We start from the raw sequence: 22598 nt of genomic DNA on the forward strand, positions 1-22598 counted from the left end.
ATTATATATATTTAATTTAGTGAAATCTGTTTACAAGAGTACATTCTATATATGTATACATGTATATATATTGATTATTGAAAATGAAGTCCAGGACAGGGGTATTTAAATTTACTGATCGATACAAAATCAATATGGATTTCAAATGACCCACTTTTACTAAAATGTTGGAGATATTGGTATTAATAATGTACATCAAAATAAATTTTAACTTATAAAAGTTCAAAGAACATCCTGAAATTATAAATAGTAATTGAATTAAAAAAATATTTTACCAGTAAGCAAGTGCCACGCTTGGAAGAATAGTTCACTCATATAACAATACACTATATCTTATCTTCACAGGATATGTTTTAATGACATACCATGTAATGACATATTAAATGTGTTAAAGGTCACCATGGTCCACTCTACTCTAATATAACTAAGTACATATTTTCCCAAGGATTTAACATTTATAACAGTACTTATTGTGATAAGTCATCTTGATAGAATTCTGACATTATTTCGGTGATATATGTGGGAGGTGTGTACTGATACTGTGTAGTAGCTTATATAGATGACATGTGTAGGGAGACATACTTGGGGGAGAGACCATCATGTGTACAGATATATGCCATTATAATCAACATGGAGGCATGTAGTATCACACCTGTTCAAAATGAGTAGTTTTCTCTGTCTTAACATTCTTCGGGACATATACCATGCATGGATGTGTATTGGATGTTATCTTTTAGTCATGATCACAACCCTTGTTAAAGTGCAGGTCATATAAATATATACATGTGTTCTTATTGAAAAAGATTTGGTTTCTGTAAGTGATCACTTAGACAGACAAGATTTATAAGACTAGGTGGGGTTTTATACGCACATAATGATCATCAAGACAAGCCAGTAATTATCTACACATAATTTATAAATCTTAAGGAATACACAGTTCTTATCCCAACCATTATAGCATTTGGCAATCTATTTACTGAATAAATTTTGATGAGCTTACTCCAGCCAAAATTGTCTTGTGTAATGGTAAATTTGTTCTGAGGGAATGTCATTTCAATCTATCCATACACATTAAGGTTGTCTTAAGTAATACATAAAGATTATGTAATTGTAGATGGCAGAGATGATCTAGACAAAGCCAATTCAAAAACTAATGTGTTTCCAATGCAATACAGAGAGGATTAATGCATGGCAAGGTTCTGGGGCTCTGAGCTTGTATGGTAGGGGGATCAAGAGGAGTTTTGAAGAGGGGTAATGGGGCGGGGTAGAAATACTAATGGGGCGGGGTAGAAATACTAATGGGGCGGGGTAGAAATACTAATGGGACGGGGTAGAAATACTAATGGGGCGGGATAGAAATACTAATGGGACGGGGTAGAAATACTAATGGGACGGGGTAGAAATACTAATGGGACGGGGTAGAAATACTAATGGGGCGGGGTAGAAATACTAATGGGACGGGGTAGAAATACTAATGGGGCGGGATAGAAATACTAATGGGGCGGGGTAGAAATACTAATGGGGCGGGATAGAAATACTAATGGGGCGGGGTAGAAATACTAATGGGGCGGGGTAGAAATACTAATGGGGCGGGGTAGAAATACTTTGTATAAGGACACTATGACTCTAGTGTGGCAAGGCCTTGGGGTATACGCTTTTGGCATGGAAAATTTTGCTACAAGTAGGGGAGGGTCACTGGGAATTAGTGTTACAGTCATCAGGCATGGGGAGTTTACACTGGATGGGAAGGGCATATATATATATATATATATATAAGAATGGACAATCGGTATACTGGAAGGGGACAAGTTCTTGGGAGGTGAAACTTGGTCAATATGGGAAAGCGAAACTATAGAAACAAGGAGGAAATGGAATCCCAGGTATTGGAGGAGAGTATACTCAGTATATTGGGTACATGTATGGGACATTCCAAGCATTAGGATGGGACACCAGCCCCAGTTTCATAATATATTACTTATATTAACTTAAGGAAATTCCTTAATCTAGATTTCTCGTATATAGGAAAGCATTACTGAATCTAAATAGAGCTCCTTAACCTAGATTTTCCTCAAAAATACAATAATGTTAATTATCCTATGGAAAATTTAAGAAATGGTAAGATCATATGAAACTGTGGTGGTATGGGAAGTATAGGGGACAACCCAATAGGGTAACAAAACATAACAGCCAACAACACACCATATCCTAGAGCAAGCAATATGTATTTCCAAGTTTTCAATGCAACATTTGGCAGAAGTGCAGATAACAAAAATATTTTGTAATATGGAAAACCAACATTATTAATATCATTATTGCAGAAGTTGGCATCCAACCTAGAAAACAGATATATATACATACTTACAGTCAGACATAAACATATTTTGTGATGATGTAATATTCTGTATGATGGCAATGATTAATATATAACACATTATCATCAAGGGTGTGTCATGCAGCATGCGTATATAAAAACAGTTAGGAGTGTTACCTGTGTTATTCCGGTCGGCTTCTGTAACACAGCGATTCCATGCCAATATAGAGTATATAGTTTTGCAATCCATATAATTTTCACGCAATGCCAATCATCAAAACAATCAAAACCATTCTAACATGCAGAAGACTCAAATCTTGTGTTAGAGAGTTACACTATAGATTTTTAATACTTAATTTTTATTTATTTTAACTGTATAACACTTAATTTAATCATAGCACTTACAAAAAAGTAATGGGACTACGTCAAATGTATCATGTTCATATATAAAACTCATGTTTTTACTGCACATCGCTAATATATTAATGTACCGGGTATTAACCTCGTATTCTTCATATTCTTTGTGTAACATGTATATCAATTGTATACCAATATGTACCCATAATTGTATATCTAGTGGCCAAAGTGAACCAATCTTTTTTTTTTAAATTATGGTTCACATTTTAATTAATTATTAATTGATTCTGAAGGTCTGATTAGATGTTTTGATACAAAATACTGATTCAAAATTGTAATTTACTACACACTGTTTGTCTGTAACCTGTGATTTTTGTAAAGTGTATTCATTTTGACCTAGGTTTTAGTATTATCATATTTTGAAATAAACTTTTATTCAATTTAAATATGAAACCAGTTTCATCACATTATACTAATCATTCAACATAATTGGTCAGGCTGGAGTTCAAAGTGCAAGAGAGGTCCTACAGTCTTGGAGAAACTGATAACTCTGAGAAAACTCTTGTGGTTAGGCAATGACCTGCATACTTTTATCACCTGGCTTGGTTGGTTCAGTGGCACAGTCGTAACACACCTAGGCGGCTGGGGTTCGATTCCCCGATCGGACATGAAAAGGTATGGGGTCACCTGCCCGACCACGTGGGTTTTCCCTAGGTACTCCGGTTTTCTCCCACAGAAAGACCCCTCGCGCTTCCATTTGGGCCAACAGGCATGATTAATATAAGTTGTTATAACTTGTTTTGCAATTATTGTAAAATAAATCAAGTTTACATTTGCATTTAGGATTGGGAAATTTAATATCGGTCCCGGAAGTTAAAGGTTAATGCATTAACACCCAGGTCATCCATTGCCTCAACAGTACAGGGAATATTTTGTAAATTTTATTCCTTCAATTCTACTTCAGAGTTAGTTCAGACCAGACAGAGACATCTACACACAAGTTAATACAAATTCTATAAAGTTATATGGCATTCCCTGAATTTCTACATTCTAGCAACCCTGTGCCAATATCTATTGTACAATCAAAAGCATGCTTCATGTAGATTAGAGTAACCTACCTTGGTTGTAGGAGACACCCGAGCTGATGGACCTGGTGTCAGCTAGATGATCGGCACGCTCTGACAAAGTGATCGGTGAATCCTCGTCACTTCCCTCCCCAAGTAAACCTCGCCGAAGCACTTTCAGTTTTTTCTGACGTTCCTTGATCCTCAAGTATTTTTCGTAAGCTGTGTTTCCCATGTGGGATGCTGCCAGATGCTTGCCCCTTGGACTGAGAAGATGTCCAGTTCTCTGTCCAGGGGCTACCCCTGGAGACACAGATCCACTGTTTTGTGAGGATGAGAATGTAATGTCCGACAAGTGATATGACTGACCCGTCTGTGAGGACTCGGTCAAATCGAGCTTCAGATCTGACCGACTAGTCAACTTGTAAGGCGGTGGTGCTGTCTGTCCTGGACCTGCATATATATTTTCAGCATCCTGTATGTGAACACCATTGACAACATCTTGACGATTGTTTTTAGATGATGCTTGATATCCTGAATCAGTTTCTGGAAATAAAGATTTATCATCTGAATATATTATACAAATGAAGATCTCAATTTACAAATCAAACACTGAACTATGTTATGTAAAACTGATGATATTGTGAAATTTTTTTGAGATTTATATGGGTATTGGCAGTTCCCAGGGTCTTAAAGTTGATATTAGATGCAAGAAATTACAAAACAAGTAAAATTGCACAAACAGAATATCGCAGTGTTAAAACTTGCACATGGTTAAAAATACTGATGAGCATGTCGCACACACACTCTGTCCTTCCATCTTCTCAATGCTTACCTTCATTTCCACTACGATGCCTAGACCTTGACCTTGACCTTGATCGTGACCTTGACCTCTGTTGCTCCCTTCTTTGTGAATACTTGTATTTCCCTCTTGACCTGTTAGCTCTATTTTCCCTCTGGAAAGAGCTGGTCTGGCGGCTACTGTTCTGGGCTTGTGGAATAGTTTCCTCCTAAAGGACAAGTTCACTTATTTGGTAATCAACTGATTTTCCATGCATTAGTACATTTCTGGTATTCAGCTAACAAATAAGACAGGTATCTACTTGTCTATCAAGTTTTCTTTATATCAGATTAGACAGGTTTCTTGGTGTTCTTTGTGACAGGTTTCTGGATTTTGATCAGACAGATATCTTTTCACCATATATGTCACCAATTTTTGGGTGTCATGATAAGCAGGTTTGCGTGTATTACTAGAGGACAGATTTATGTAGCGGGTTAAAAAAATCTTTCTTGGTATCATACTGGCACATTTCACAGGTTTCTGGACTTTGTGTTTTTGGATATCAGAAAAAAAAGGTCTATGGGACTTTCTACCAGATAAGGCAGGTTTTTTGTGCTTGATCTATGTATGACAGGAGTGTCAGTATGATGTAATATAGCTAGACTGTACCTCACTTCCACTGCCCAGTATAGTTCTGTACAGGCCTCTTACACACTGGCTATGTGACTTCATCTCTGTATACTTGTCTGCATACATATCACATGCCTGTAAAACAAGTTATCATATAATGTTGTATCGAGGTTAATCAAATTATAAACCAAAGTTTGTAGACATGTGTGTTGTGGCTTCAGCAAAATAATTTTTAGACACTTAAAATTAAAAGTCAATATTATGTTCAAACATTTTGGAAAGGAAATTTGCATATATGACCAAATTAAACAGGAAATTTTGCGAATTTGCCAGGCTTAGATATGATATAATTTCAATTAGGAATGGGGTCGATCATATACCCTAAAAAGTCCCAAGAAAAAGCCCTGATTGACATTGTAATCATTAATGAAACAATAATAATAATGAATATAATGACAATTGCTTAGATGGAATTTTTAAAAGAACAGGCCTTTAGTGACTGTATATTACTCTCAAAAAATGATCCAATATAATTACATAGCTTCTTGTTGTAATAATATACAGAAATGTTTATATCTTTCAACATCAACATCATTTACTGTTGCTACATGTAATTTTAAAAGGTTTTTTTCTGAGAGAACCACCGTGGCTACTCCACATCAGACCAGGAGTACATAATAGTGTAGACAGGAATAGCTATAATGATTACCTAGACTATCGTTCCTGTATCTAATGCTCCTACTCAAACTCTAACATTCATCTTCCTTTACCATAGTCATCGTTTGATGTTTGTAAATCGTGTTGGCTTTTCTATCACTTTTCCTTTTTGGTGCATTGCATTTGTGTGTTTGAAATGGTGTGTTTGAAGTTATATATCTACCTGGAGCAGTTGAATCATGCTGGGCCTCTGTGAAGGATCTCCTTCACACATAGAATTCAGAACTGCTCGAAGGTTACTGCTCACCCTGGCGGGCTGCAAAAACAAAGCAATCTCTTTAAGGAAACAATTTACTGAATACACAAACATTGGATCTGAGGAAAACAATCATAATAAACAGCCACTCTAGATCTGTCCTCCCCTGAAATTCAAATCCATTACAAATTGTGTTGATGTAAAAGAAGATATGTTTATGAAATTCAACCTCATGAAAGGCTTGTTATGTATATTGCTTACATATTGGGCTAATAAAATCAACAAGGCAAATATTATTTATCATAACTGACATTTTCAAGTCTTTAAGCTATTTATGAAATTGCTGCATATATATTTTTGGCTATAGAACAAGGTTTTTTTTATCATTTCGGAATTAATTTAGACAGAAGAAACTGCAAGTTTGTTATTCTCATCGCCTGTGATAGGAACCACTGGAACAATTTAGGCATCAAGATAAGCACATAATTGTGTATACATGTGTGTGTGTACAAGACCCAGAATCTAGCTGTCAAACAAATTCATGATAATCTTTACACTGTAGTTTTACAAAATAGCCATGTGAATTGTAACTCACACAAAGTGTCTTGTTGCTATACTGCTGACCATAAGTTTAAAAAACAAATGATCATGCAGAAGTTAACACGGGAAGCGTTATTGACATTTCCAATTTTACATATACATTGTATATATTTATCCTGCCACCGCATTGTCGGAATACACGCACCGTATATATTTTTGCTGTATACGGCAGTGACGGAAAACAGCCGTATTTTGGAATCTTAGCACGTGCGTCAGTTCGACTGACCTACTTCAATGTGAAACTACGTTTAAAAGGCGAACATATTTCTGTCATTTTTTACACCGTTTCACTTCAAAATGATTATTTTTGATGATTAATTTTATGTTTGTTGCAGGATAAATAGAATACATGGTCAGTGTCTTAAAACATAAGCTGTATTTTTGGCTCGGGACAGAAAGACAAAAGTGGCTCGCCACTTTTGTCTTTCTTTACCCTCGCCAAAATACAGCTTATATTTTAAGACACTGACCATGTATTCTCTATATATATACCTTATATAAGATCCATGATATCAAAATTATCAAAATTAATTTTATTGAACTATACCAGATAACTATTCATTACTGGCAAAGTACAAGATAGCTATTCATTACTGACAAAGTACAAGAAGTTTGATCATTTTTACCCAAACAAATTTCTACTCTATTTCGGGATCCACCAGTGCAAGCTAGTACAACCACATCAAATTGTACAACATGTCATGACATATGCCCTATCATAAAACAGTAAAAGACGAACAGAAATCGGTTTTCCATTCACATAACACGAGTTTCTCCAGTGCAGTACCAATCAACAAGAGCTCCGCAAGCGGGAGCAATATGATACCCCAGTCGCTGGAAAAGCTACCATAGGAAAATGTAGCGTCGTTGACAGGCTAATGAAAAACCGTAATATATGTTGAACATAATTGCTTCTAGTTGTATTGTGCAAAATCTTGGAGAAATTGAATTAAAATAGAAAACTTCTTGCACTTTCTACACAATGCCCATATTTGGCAATAAAAAATGGCCTTATATTTTACTCTGCTAAAAATATTCGCGAAATTCCATAACACAAAACCGCTTGGGGTATTGTGCCGTTGAATATTTGTAGCAAGTTTCTTCAAAATTTGTTGATAAATAAAGGCTAGAGAGCGCTAACAAGGAAAAGTTAACGGATGGATGTACGGTCATACGGAGCAGCGCAGGCCTAGGGTATACAATAATACGACCCTTCATTGACGGGCATATAAAAGGATAATTTTGTCTAATTTCAGATGTAAAAGACATAGATCTAGCTATCAGAGATGTCTAAAATATTATGATCATCTGTGTTTTAACTATAACAACTCAAAATGAAACTTGTAATTTCAAATGCAATGTAATACCCTCAACAAGTCATCAAGATGGGTGACATTTAGGCTAACTTTTACATTAAACTGGCAAATAATGCTGACCCTATCTATAAACAAATATATCCCCCAAGGAGGTTCTCTATATATAAATATCTACACTTTTATACAGAGTTCAGCATTTCCACTAGTCCTACCTACAACTGTACTTACAAACTACCATCACAGTGTATCTATACTGCCATCAATACTAGGGTAAGATATTTACCAAAGAACCAGATTGTAGTCCAGATAGGGTTTCAGATACTGACTTTGTTATATACATTATATATCTATCAAGGAATGAATGTTTATACTCCCTACCAGGTATATCAGGACTAGCTGTGCCAGTCTGTTTATACCTGAACAGGCCATGTTTTATTCATAGCCATGCATTATTTATAAACCCCCGGTCAGAAGTAAAATATATAAACCAGGTGGATTGGGTGGGACCCAACAGAAGCCACCCTCCCACTGTTAACTGTTTGCCATGTGTAAAGTCCATTTGTACATTCACCAATTCCTACCACTGATACAATAAGGCTTATGATCTGTTTGCTGGGTTTATTGAACAACTAGGGTCAGTTTGAGGCAGGGTCTCCTTGGAGTAGTTAGTGACTACCTCAATGAACAACATACACAAGGCCTGTCACATGTCATCCAGAGCAATAAGGTTTAAGTGTCTTTCCCAAGGACACACTCACGACAACACAGACCAGTTCGTTTCTTTAGCTTCTTGAGAAACACAAACCAACACAGGTAGAAACATTGAACCACTTTTGACCTGAGCCAAACTACAGCCACTTTGTGAAGATGGAATCAGACAAAGCAGTGAGGGACAAATACTGACCCCTGTCTCGGGAATATCTTGATAAATAAATAAAGCTGAGCTTCATAACTCTCTTGGATGTGTCTTATTCTAGAGTTTTAAAGTAGGGGGAACCTAGTGTAGGGTGTTACAAAGTGAGCGTAGTATGGGACAAAGTGATTACAAAGTTGTTTTTTCTGCCTAAATTCTACAGCAGTCTGCAGCCACATAAATTGGAAAAATAAAGTTACATAATTTCTTTTTAAAATTCTGAATTCTGTCGAGAATATTTAATTTTTTTTCAGTCTGGGAGAACCTTTTATAACTTCCTGAATTGGGCCTATTTTTGGCTGTCTAAAACTGCACACATAAAAACTGTATCTATATATATATTGTATGTATCAGTTGACTGATGTGTTAAATAGAGGTGTCCCATTTTAGACTTTTTATTGGGAATGGCAGAGATAAGTATAGTTGGCCGTTAACCAGACATATATCTATTCCAGTCCATCACTCAGGTTTACTGGGTAGGGTGATCCATCACCTTAATTAGCCCACCACAGGTACAACTGCTACAGGTAGGCGTACTCCTACTCATGATCAGCCCACCACAGGCTAGGCCTCAGCAACAAAATTCTCCCAATCCAAAATATTCCACTGGTCATTTCTAACACTATGATAGCAAAAAGGATCATGAAGAGTATATTTCCAGTACATATGCAAGGATACTGTGAAACTGGGTGTCAATTGATTAAACATAACAATACTTATTACAGTACTTTTACATGTATTAAGTTTACTACTTATATGATAATACATGTATATACTTCACTCACCAATTTACTTGGACATTTACATGTACATTGTATATGATACTAAATACAGATTTTTAGTCACTTTTTATGCAAAAAAAACAACATCAGGATTACTTACAAAGAAGTGTACAAGTATGACCTTTGACATAGAAACTGTGTGCATGACCTCTTTGACATCAAAAATTGTATGCATGACTTTGACACAAAATCTGTATGTGCAACCTTTGACACAAAAGCTGTATGACGTGTTACCTTTGACATAAAATCAGTATGTGAAACATTTGACAAATATGCTGTACATGTATGTGAGAACTTTGACACAAAAGCTGCATGCATGACCTGACACAAAATCTGTACGTGTGACCTAGTTAGACACAAAAACTGTATGCATGACCTTTGACTCAAAAACTGTATGTGTGACCTTTGACGCAAAAATTGCATTTGATGTATGTCTGTTTGACACAAAAGCTATGCCTTAGAGTGCAAACTCTGACCTAAAGCATATATACAGGTGTGACCTTAATTGGCAGTAAAGTTGTGACCTTCCTGGAAGACTTGATCCCTATACAACATTATAGTTTCATTTGGTATGTTGACTGCTATAAAAAATTAACAGTAAAACAATTGGGTCTTCTGTCATGTGATAAAGCTTACCAAATGAGAAAAAGTTGTACCTGACACATGGCCATAGGTTAACGTACTAAAAACTCTATTATTGGTTACTGGTAAGTAGTTTTCCAGGTCATCTGTAGTGATTATCTTAAAAATGTGGAGACCCTGATGTGTGAATGAACGTCAGAATGGCCTGAATCACTGACAGACAAGAGGATGGTTCTGTAGTAAAATGTCAGGTAGTATTTATATGTGTATATCTGTTGGTACTGTACTGTACCCTACTGTAGACATGGAGTAGTAAGTCTTGTAGTAATACAAGGCCAGTACTTAGTGGGTTCTTGACTTTATCTACACACAACTCATAAACAAGCAATACAAAGAATATTTCTCTTTCATCTGATCAGTTCTGGACCTTCCACTTGTGCTGCTGTCTGTCTGATGGCTTTTTCACTAACATCACATGCAGCTGTTCTCAACCTGCAGTGAGCTAATAAAAGCACCATTTCACACCAGGTTATCTACAAGTCAGGTTCCTTACAACCTGCTGGTCCATGCACTGCTGATATCTCAGGTACAAAATCATAGTCAGGGTATTACCTACAACCTATATCTATCTCCCCAAGTCATTGGACCAAGAAGGACCCCATGGCCACTATACCAATGCCGTCACAGAGAGCTGGCCCTGGCCGAGGACAGATGGATTGGCCCAAGGACAGATGGAAATAAGCTATATCCCATCACAGGGGAATCCAGCCAAACTCAATTTGCATTGGCACAATCACAGTCCTGATATAGGAGATGTAAAACTACCAACCATCATATTCCCAAAGCTATTATCAACCACTGCTCCATTACAAATAATATAAGACAATGTAGTATTCTCCTTTCATTCATTAATTCTTATTAGATCATGGTAAAATAAAACACAAATTCTTCAAAAAGAGACTTTAATTTGATCAAATTCTTACAATTTTTACTTCTTTCCATGTGAGCATTTTAACATGTATATGGTAATGAGCTACTGAGACAAAAAATATAAGAATCGACTTGTGCAAGTCTAATTTTTAGTCACTATTGCCTTTGAGTAAATAATTATATATCCATAAAAAAAAATTGAAATGACATACAGTACTTGTATGAAGTGTTCAGTCAAAGTGGGATTAATGTGTGTAATTGTGTTTTCAGTACATTGTGTACATTACCCAGCACTGAGAATAACAGGTATCATTGAGAGATGTATCAGTCACAGTTCAATACCACAGAAAATGAAATAAGACAATCTATACATAAAAGAATATAGTTTAATGTGGTATTGATTCTCCAGTGAGATTTTCCAGTGACAGATTGAGTTACCGAACTACAGCTGTTAAAGATTCAGGTGCGAGACATGTGGCAATCAATAGGTGTGAGTCAGACAAAGGTGTTCCCCGCCACCGATGTGCCCTCTACTGTTTCCTGTTGGAGCTTCTCCAGACAGGGGAGATGAAACTGCCAATGAACTGTAACTTGTATACCAGACATACGTTTGACATATAGCAGAACTGATTTAGTGCCTGAATGTAAAACCCATCTGTAGCCTTATATTAAGGACTGTGCGTCTTGGAGGTATTTCTGTGATAATGTACCAAGCTTATGTCAAGGTAGATAAGGAATCACTTGTGGAACTGACCAGTAACTATAGTGATAGGCCAGGTAATCAAATATAACTTGTGCAAGTTATAGCTGGTTAAATTGGTTTGGTGTTGTTTCACATCCTATTAACGCAATAAGGTTGTTCAAGGGTGGTGTCCTCAAATGATAGGCTTTACTGACAGACACATTTATAGTGCAATCACAATGAAATGCCAAACCTGCATACAGTTGTGTGACACATCATCTGGACACAATACACTGACAACAGGCAAATAGGTCTTCACTGACAACTTTATAACTGAATTTCAAACAGAGAGCAGCATATAGATGTAAAGTTTGTCTCAGACAGGGGACAGAACCCATAGGGCCACCCTTAAAAATATCTTGGGTTTGCTGTAACCCGACCAGGGAGTCTTACATATGGGTAGGTGGGTAGGGCTGAAATGTTTTTTATTCAGTTCTGAAAACAGATTTTGAACCTTTAATAGGAAAACAAACCAGAATATGGAAATAATTATTTATTTTGTGCTCTTAAACAAAAGAATCACACACCAACCTTATTTGGGTTTGGGAGATGTAGTTTCAAACCTTCACAGCAACTTCCAGACATAAATATCCAGAACGCTCAAATCGTTAAAAAACATTTATTTTTCACAATAAATTTTTTTGAGTCAGCACTTTTTTCTGGGTCGGGCGAACTCAGGGTATAATAACAGTATTTCTAGTCTATTTCAATTACTTTCCAGTACATCATTTATATGACATAATGGTTACAGAAAAAAATCAATGGAATTCATTTAATTTTAAGCTGCACATATTGATTGAACATATTCTGACCAAGACAGAAAATGAAGATTGCCTGCACATCGTCATGTGACCCTGGATGTTGGGAGGATGTTAAATCACTCAAAACTAATTTTCAACAAACATGCACTGTGGTGATGTTTCAACAGCAGAATATAAATACCTGATTCCCTATGAGGCTGTACTCTGCTGCATACCGTAAAGTTTTCCCCAAGGAGAAGGAGTGCACCTGCAAAAAGACAAGAATGGAGGTCACAAATTGCTTATCTCTAATTTAGTAGTGGTAAATGTTACACACACTTGTAACCGGACTTCAAAAAAATTATGTATCTTAAAATATTCTAAAAGCTTTGAAAAACAGGAGTCATATGAATACAGATTAATGTTAAAATCAAGAATAAGTAAAAATCATATTCTAGAATCAAGAACACTTTATATGATTCCATTCACATGTACATTAAAAGCCATCAAAATTTCCGGACAGATGCCACAGCAACATGTGGAATGAGTACTCATTGGGATAATTGAATCACAAAAATTATATCAGCTATATAATCATGATATTACAGACAGAACTGTTTCTTACTGCAGTATCACTGAATTATTGCTAGGATCTTACGAAGATGTCCTAGAAACCATGGTAACAGTAATGAAGAGACAGAATACGCCTAACATCTGAATGTGTATGATACTGTATAAAACAGAATGGCACTACTGTCATCAGTACATATACATCAGGAAAACTGTATACAATACAACAATGCACAATACAATTACTGCATAATATTATCTGAAGTTACAATATGTATCACAGTACATGTTTTAATATACAATATATTACAATACATAAGTATCAAACTCTGATAACTCCGCCACTGCTAATTAACTCAAAGTTAAAATTCAGTACTGACACTACAAGTTGTACAGTGGAACCTCTATAAACCGAACATGCATGGGACATGACTATTTGTTCGGTTTACAGAGGGTTCGGTTTGGAGAAGTTGATCGAAAAATGACCGGTCGAATTCCGGATATAATTGGTCGGACGATTTTTTATTAGAATGCACCCGATTACAAACCGGCACGTACACACGTAGACAATATTTGGTTTGTCTGAATAATATGCATATTATGAAAGTTAATAAATGTACATGTATATATTGCAGAATATATAAGAAAGGCAAATGACTTTAACTATAGTTTTAAACAGTTTTTTCACATGTACAACTACACTTTACGATCGACCTACATTTTGTTACATCCGGTGAAGCTTCCGTCATGTGGATGGGGCCGATAGTCCAATACGGAATATTTTACATATCGACTAATATTAAAGGGTGTGAAGATGTTTTGTTTCAATATCAATTACAATTGATCAGTTGATACTGGTCGTAATTCCAACATCGCTGGTGTCTAAAAAAACATCAGTGGCTTCTTTTACGAAAACAACCCCCTTTGGGCCTCATTTAAATTAAATGCGAAACTCAGGCTTCTAGCTCTACTTGCATTGAGAAGATAAACATACTGACGCGCTTCAATGAAGTGTGAAATTGTTTCATAATTATCGTGTTGATTATACACTGGGCCATCCGTCATAATGCCCCCTTGGGATATATATTGGATACCTGTACAAATCACATACGTAGGTCCCGAGACAATAAGGCTTCACACAATACCCGTCACAGTTGTTGTTTCACGGTTGACTGGCCTGACCTCGTGTCATAATCGCTCAGGTAAGGCCGGTTTTCAGAAGTAATTTTTGGTATATTTTAACAGGAACCGGACGCAAAATCGGTCCGGTGTTCGGAATTCAGAGGGATCGGTATTTGGAAGTTTTTTAATACTATAATAAAGAAGGACCAATTCCGTACAATGTCAATTCGTTCGGTATTCAGAGGTGTTCGGTTTTTAGAAGGTTCGGTTTTCGGAAGTTGCACTGTATATAACATATATACTAGCTACAGGCTACCTCGAAAACTCTGGATATCCCAAAGTTTGTTCATGATCCTGATGATTTTGAGATAACGTTTGACTGTTTATACCATTGCAGGTTTGTAGACATTTTGTTGCTGGTGAAATAGGTAAAAAAATTCTATATATGTGGTGATCTTTCTTACATTTTTCAAATAATCTAATTTAAAAATCCAAAATATTCCATATCAGCGACTTAATTATTACCAGTTGTTAAATAGATTCTTTAATATTTTGAAAAATCAGTAATATATTGTAACTGGTGAAACCATCTCCAATACATAAGTTGGTGAGAAAATAACGGTGTTGTCATTCCAGAAAGTCATAGTTTTTTTTCTTCAAAAATCATAATTGTCAAATGTACTGCCATAATAAAAACAAATACTATGAATTGAACTGCAAATTGTTTACTATATGATATTCTGTTATTCTGCCCCAAGATATAGTACTGTTGTACTACAAGGCAGTCTATAGGATTTCATTATAAAGTACCTGGAGCTTGATGTGAACTCATCATCAATTTGAGAAGAGACTTAACTGTTGTGATATGAAAAATCTTCAGCAAATGTAGCATCTTACTATAAGACTCTGAAGTTTGATACTCCTGGAGCTTGAGATTTATTATCCTTAGATGCATGAAGGCAACTGTTTTTGGAGGACAATAAGACTCTATTAAGCCTGCTGCTATCTCAGAATCCCTTATGTACTGGACAGTTGCTGACTGATGCTAGTGTAATTACTGATGTACTGATAAAATCAAACAGGAAAGGAGGATTACATCTTATTCCAGCCTTCTATCTATATACTCAAATCCTGGATGATTTATAATCACGCATATTAAAACTTAACATTATACATACCAGTGTGTAATGGCATAGTGTGTAATAAGACTTTCACTATCTGTGCGTGTCATAAAGGTTTAAGTAGAAAATCGTTCAAGAATCTTATTTTCATTTTTCTGGTATGTTTATTCCCCCACTTAACCTGTCTTTGAAGTTGCAACTGTGCCATAGGATGGGTTGTTCTTAATAATCCATCAATCATAACCATCATAAACCAAATTATCAACACTAGTACCTTAACTAACTTTGTTAAGAGATATTCATTTTTGAAAAACAACATTCATTTTATAACAGAATATTTGATAGTGGCATATATATCTAAAAACGAGGTATTCAATTCAAAATTGTTTATATATAATTAACATAACAATTATATTTCCTATGTCAATACATGTGGTGTTGTTTTTAACAGGACACATATGCATGGTGTTTTGGTAATATTTTTGGTATGCTTACATGTGACAGGACCAACTTCTATTTGATAAATGGGTAATGTATTTAATGATAATAGCTAATTATAAGGTATTTAATAATGAGTGGATATATAATAGAAGAGTATTTAATTACAGGTTATTGAAAATAGTCTATCTAATAAATAAGTTATCTAATAACAGGTTATTTGATAAATGAATTATCTATTAACATGCTATTTGATAAAAGAATTATCTAATAACAGCCTTTTTGAAAAATGAATCGCCAAATAGCAGGCTATTTTGAAAACATGGTGAAAAGATCTTTTTATTCTCATTTTACCCATGGTAAAATCTGAATTAATTAACAATCACATGTTACCAATGGTGATTGTTTATCAATATTCATTGTTACATATTTTAATATCAGTGAAAAATCAGAATTAAATCAATTTAATAACAACAAACTTGTGTGACGGAACATTTTTAACTTGTGATTTGCACTTGTATTGTAATTAAAGTACAAATGTATTGATATTTGTGAAATACTGTATTTATCCTAAGCTATTATAGGTCCCCTCCCCTAGAATAGTTTAGTATCGTATTTATCCTCAAATACGCCCCCTCCCCTCTTTAAAGTTTACTATTAAAGTTTTGGAGGGCTTTCATTTATTTGTGAACCCCTTTTATGTAACTATTTTGAAATTGATGATTCAGTAAAAATTAAGAATGGGGCTAATTTTTTGGCAAGGGGCTTATTTGTAGATAACTATGGTATATATTGTTTGTGACAACATATGTATAAAGCTAGGTTGATGTACATGTCATTGTCTAATTATGATGTTACATTGCATTACAATTAACAGCTTATTAACAATAAACAATAACAATGCACCATAGGGAATCAAGTCTTACATTCTGTGTGTGTGGGCATATCTTCTACATACCATGCTCAATGTCAAACTTATGACATGCAGACATTCTATTGTTTCCAGTTAAGTGAATGATTTAAAGAAGAATCCTTAAGAACAAGTTATACATAGTACCATATTGCAAAAGGATAAACTGGCATCTCCAGAAACCTGACGATATACACTTGCTCTGATTGGCATATACATACAAGTTATGAGAACTAATTATAACAACTTTTTCCTATTGAGCACAAAGTAGGGAAAGAAAACACCAAGGAATTTTGGACGAATATCTGAATTACCCACTGATCACATAAACATACAGGGAAATAATGTAAGCACACCAATGGCCAAGTATAACCAACCACAGGCCTGATCCTACACCTTTCTGACCCAGTCCCGCTCCCCCATACGGAGCCCTCAGCAGCCCTCAGCAGTCCGTCTCTACTGACATGTGCAAGTCTACACTTGTTAACACTGATTGTTCAGTAAACCTTACCCTGTGGCAGTTCATTAACTCAATAACATGGGTAATAGTGGTAACTCATTACAAAGACAAGACCCCTGACTGATTGTTGGAAATTCTCAGTAATTAGTCCCATCATGCCTAGTTATTGGAGGACAAGTCCCAAATGTACTCCCCTCATGTTACAGGGTGGTGTTTATCCCCTCCCATCAGTAAAACAAATATACCATCAATTGTTGTAATTGGTTTTCCACATAAGCATTGACCTAAAACATTCATAAGCACTTGCTAATAGTAGGTAATTATTAAAATGCCATTAACAAATCATCGTTTTGATTAGAAATATTTTAAATATCAATTACTCCAATTGAAAATCATCAAGAGACTAAAGGTATTCATTATTCAACAATTATTTCATACATGTAGAATTCTGACCTTGAAAGTGAATACACCTCATTGAATTAAAAGACAAACATCTTTACTAAGACATCCTGATGGTTCTTTTGAGAATCCCCAGTTTAAAAAACACAACAGGTACAGTACCTATGACTTGAAAGTGAATGGATCGGTCATTCATTTGAGCAAAACATTTTCAGTGTAATAAAGATGCACAGAAAATGTTGGCCAACATTTTAGCATCTTGACACTTAATTGAAGTTCAATGCCGTTTATTTGACTTACTTGAACTAAAGGAATGCATCCTAATTGGAGTTCATACATCTTCAAGACAGGCAATTTCGTGCTAAATAATTACATCTCTGTTTCGATTAAACAATGCTGCATATGATATTTGAGGATTTTTTTCATCTTTTTTAAAGACCAGTGGCTCCAATTTGTTTCTTTTTTTTTTTTCATTCAAAAGATAAGGGTGGGGTATACGTAGAGGTTGGGAGAGACAAGAAATGGAGATCTGCATTTATATTAACAAATGCTGGGCCCTAAAATAGCAACCATTATCAGCTCTTACTGTAGGTTGAGGGAACTGTTAGATTGTTTGTTGTGTAACATTACATAAATAATTTGAAACTGACCTTTTCTGTGTCGACTCCTTCGAAGTCTGGTATCTGCCTCAACTCTGGCGCTGCGTAGGCGTGTCCTTCAGTACTAATCCCACGACTGTGTGGAAACTGTACCTCCCCACCACAGGTGAAGGTCAGGGTATCCGGGCTTATAACGAAATTTGGACCCCCCTCATGTCCTTCACCTGGAAACAAAAAATTAGCATTCACTACACAGAGACACAATACTAGCCCTGAAATTGTTCTTTTAGAAATAGCATTGCATTATATATAAATTACATTGAAATTCTACTCAACACTTGAAAGTTTATAAGGTGAAGTGAAAAACATCACTTATATTTCGCGTGGGATTTATTTTCGCGTTAATTCGCGAGGAGAGTCAAACACGAATTCAAATCCCTCGCGAATATTTGTATAAGAATGACAAGAATACTAAGTGGCGTCTATTTTGAATCTACCGTAATCTTTAGTTGGTGAGCAAACATCGCCATTGAAATAATGAGAGACTGATAGATAATATACTTATATCAGAGTGTGTTTTTATATTACAAAACACCAAAATTTCACACACAAAAAAAAACACTGAACACCGATAATGTGGTTGAACTCGGACTTAATTAACTTCTAGACTACGTTTTACATGTAGTTAATTTAAGTGTAATAGGTACGGTCCCGAGGATCCCGAATGGTCACCCGAAATACGTCGTACTTGATTACCCACGCTGTTGCAAGTTATGTAAGGTTACATGTATACATAGCACTTCACATCGCTTGATTCTCGAAAAGATATTTACCATAACAAAGTTGAAATCAAACAAATTATTTATTTAATTCAAACATTCCGAGCAAATAATCGCCTGGAGTAGAAATCATTTAAATAGACTGTCCTGAGAACTGTTCATCGGTATCACTGTATACACACGTACGTTAATAACAATGTACGTTAACTCACAACCTATTCTAGTCCCGTCATCATCCAGGCATTTTTAATGAGCCGTGGGTTTTGTTCAATGTCTGACACCACCTTTGTAAGCCATTTAGCATGTATACAGGTACGGTAAATACAATTCAGTATGGCCAGACACTGAAATCACATGATTGAATCACATGACTTTTCTTGTACTGTCACATGACTCTCATCAACAAAATGGCTACCAACATGGGAAAATCGCTGTTGTGTTAGACAATCTAACGTCATTCGCAAATTTAAAGTCATTATGAGATCGGAATTCGCGAAATTATGTATTCGCGAATAAGTCAAATTAGACGAGTTCGCGAAATTAAGTACTCGCGAAATATAAGTGATTTACAGTAATCAATGAAATAATTGTGGTAAGGGTGGGGTGGGATTTAATGTTGGGTGTGGTGGTCTGGGGTGGGGTAGGGAGATGGATAATCTAACGTTTGACTATTACCTGTATAGCTGTTATGTAGAGTTGTCAGTTATATGATTTTGATGTTTAAACAGGTAAACTTTTACCTGTAGATATCTGTACATTTTTGCTGCCATTCATTACCTGGAGGAGGGGGTAAGGAGAGCTGTTAGTTGATATGTTTTATGGAGTGATGGAATAAGGGATGGGGTGCCAGGGGGGGGGGGGAGAGACATACCAGATGTGTAAAGTGGATATAGTTTTTAGTTACTTTTTTACTGAATGCAGGTGGCCAGGTTTGGGGGGGGGGGGGGGGGGGGGCATTCTGATGTATGAAGAGGAACAGGTATAATATTACCTGTATAGTGGATATGTACAGTTGTTAGTTACATGTCTCAGGTACACCATTCATTACCTGTTCAGTTGATCCACTAAACAGTTAAACTTATCCATACCTGAAATGATGTCTATAATTTAGACAAACCAGATTTTATGCTACCTGTCACTATAATCTATTTAAGATGGGGTGCTGAAATACTTAATTTTATTTTTAGGAATATCTCGTACTTAATTTTTTTCATATATAATTTATATATATTTTTTATTTCAGACAAAGTCTACAATTTTGCTTGAAAAATGAAACAAAATTATTTTCAGGATAAATTTCCTTTCCTTGAAAAATATTTATATGACTCACACGTTACATCACTTCTGCTATCTACATGCACATAGCTGTACTGTTGTGCTAGCTATAGCCTGCTCTGGCTTATCTGTATCAGGGAGACTTGCCCTTACATAATGATACTGAAACAACTTTCCTTCTCATACATGATCAGTGATATTTTTTTTACTGTGTTTTCAACAGAAAACAGGTGTACCTTGCTGTTTTACCAAGCAAACATAAAGTGTGATTCCCAAGATGAAGAACTGGGAAAGAAGAATACATCTTTCAGATTTTCATTAAAATGACTGTACTTTACAAATGTATGCAGATACAGGCTGCTGGAAAATAAGATAAGGAAATATCACTGGTTAAATTCCTATCATGTCTGCAATTTTTGTGAGAATTAAAGCACAATAACTGAACAAAATGCATTGCTGAAGTTAAGAATAAAAAAAAATATGTGTGCTCACCCTGTGCCAGAGTGTTGTGTAAAGTAAGAGCACTTTGGTAGGCAATGCCCCATATCTCGGGTTCCGAAAGAGGTGCTCCCCGAACCTCTAGGACCTCAAATAAAGACACTGACACTTCTGCTACCGGCATCTTCCTTTTTATACCTGCGAATAATACAAATAAAATATTGCATGAATTTTTTGCGAAAGTACAAGTTTGATTATCATAACCTATTAATTGGAGCATATATAGAGACTTGTGTTTCTTGCGAGTCAAAGACTTTGTTGAAGGATGGAAAACAGCAAGAAAATTGAACAGTTTGATAGCAAGTGATTATAATGGCCCAGGGTTTAGTACATTGAAACAGTGATATATAAGACTGTATTATTCACGATCACTTATGTTCAATTCAAAATTGATTTATTTTTCATGAAAAATCCAAACTTATTCAATCAATTATCATTTAGGAAAATAAATATCCCCAAATATTTTTTACTAAAATCATGAACTGATATATACAAAGCATATATTCCCAGCCAAAATGTTTCCAGTATAAGTATAGTACTTATATGTATATGGATATGGAATCCTGGCTGCATACTGATATACCAATTACTTATAGTGCCCCTCCCCCTCCCTTCTTAATTTCAAACTTATGTGATGAGAAATATCCCCATTTAAAACTTTGACGATTGATATCATAAATTCCATAGGCCTATATGCTAAATAAAAAGTTTACATGATTACTGATTTGTATTTTAGCGATAGTGCATCTTTCTGAAAGTCTCTGAAATGCACGTGTTACACATGTACACATGTAATGTGTAGGTATTTACAAATGATTAGCACACGTACATAAAAATTAACATTTCAAAGCTGAATCAGTAAGATCATACTGTTTACTGGCGATATGTTCTACACAGTAGACTAATTTTAAAATAAAACGAACACATACAATAGCCGTTCGTCAAACCCAGGCATCATGTATGAGCTCACACGCTGCTCATACACTCGCTTCAGCAGGCTATGGTTTTCCCTCAAGTTCTCGCCGAACTCCTTTCCCATACCGCTACAAGTGATATTTTTCACGTTGTGATCACAAAAATACACAGATAATGGTATGAAAAGATTACTTACCAGAAATTACAATTATTCTGCAGCTTTAACACGAAACAAACGGCCCATCCTCGTTTATGTAGAAGAGAAGTTCTCTTCAGCCGCCATAACCTGTCAACTTCGTCTAACTGAATTTGTTGACGTTTGTTCGGAGGATTTTGATTGGATGAATTTGACAGGTGCTCGCTAAGCAAGGGAAGCAACTCGTACAAGACAACCAACATTGAGACGCCCACATTCAACGCCTGACGTGAAAAGGTTCTACCAAAAAGTTTTAAACGCAAATATAGGGTATACGTGTATGCGCACTTTGTAGAATATCCATGGTAAAAGATATAATGAACACAGAGGGTTCATTTTTACCGAATTAAAGCCCCAAAAACCTCTGGAAATGTACTACATACACACTTTGAAAGGTCCCATTACACATAGATTGTAACAATTCCCAGGTCCCTGTGATGTTTTACAGATGCAGGACCTACACACTACGATCAGCAACAAGACGGGAATAAACCATAAACTACTTAGAAATATTAACTTCCAAAGAATGGAAAAAGGAAAATAGATCATAGATTCGGAAATAAAAATTGCATTTAAACGAAAATGTTAACAGGTCAAAATTGATTTGGACTGCTAGGAAGAACTGTCGTGAATAATAAACCCTTTCCCATTAAAA

General features: G+C 35.6%; 1 protein-coding gene across 1 annotated transcript in view; it reads right to left on the reverse strand.

Moving 5' to 3' along the window:
* Positions 1–22059, reverse strand: part of LOC117334152 (tyrosine-protein phosphatase non-receptor type 13-like) — a 53034-nt gene extending 30975 nt beyond the window's left edge. Inside the window, 9 exon segments of the mRNA XM_033893623.1 lie at positions 2489–2509; positions 3787–4278; positions 4568–4742; positions 5183–5278; positions 6024–6116; positions 12864–12929; positions 18332–18504; positions 20827–20970; positions 21944–22059. Of these exon segments, the coding sequence (XP_033749514.1) occupies positions 2489–2509; positions 3787–4278; positions 4568–4742; positions 5183–5278; positions 6024–6116; positions 12864–12929; positions 18332–18504; positions 20827–20956 (1246 nt within the window). The 5' untranslated portion in view covers positions 20957–20970; positions 21944–22059.
* Between the last annotated feature and the right edge of the window lie 539 nt (positions 22060–22598).

The sequence above is a fragment of the Pecten maximus genome, chromosome 1 (assembly GCF_902652985.1).
Source record: "Pecten maximus chromosome 1, xPecMax1.1, whole genome shotgun sequence".
NCBI lineage: Eukaryota > Metazoa > Mollusca > Bivalvia > Pectinida > Pectinidae > Pecten > Pecten maximus.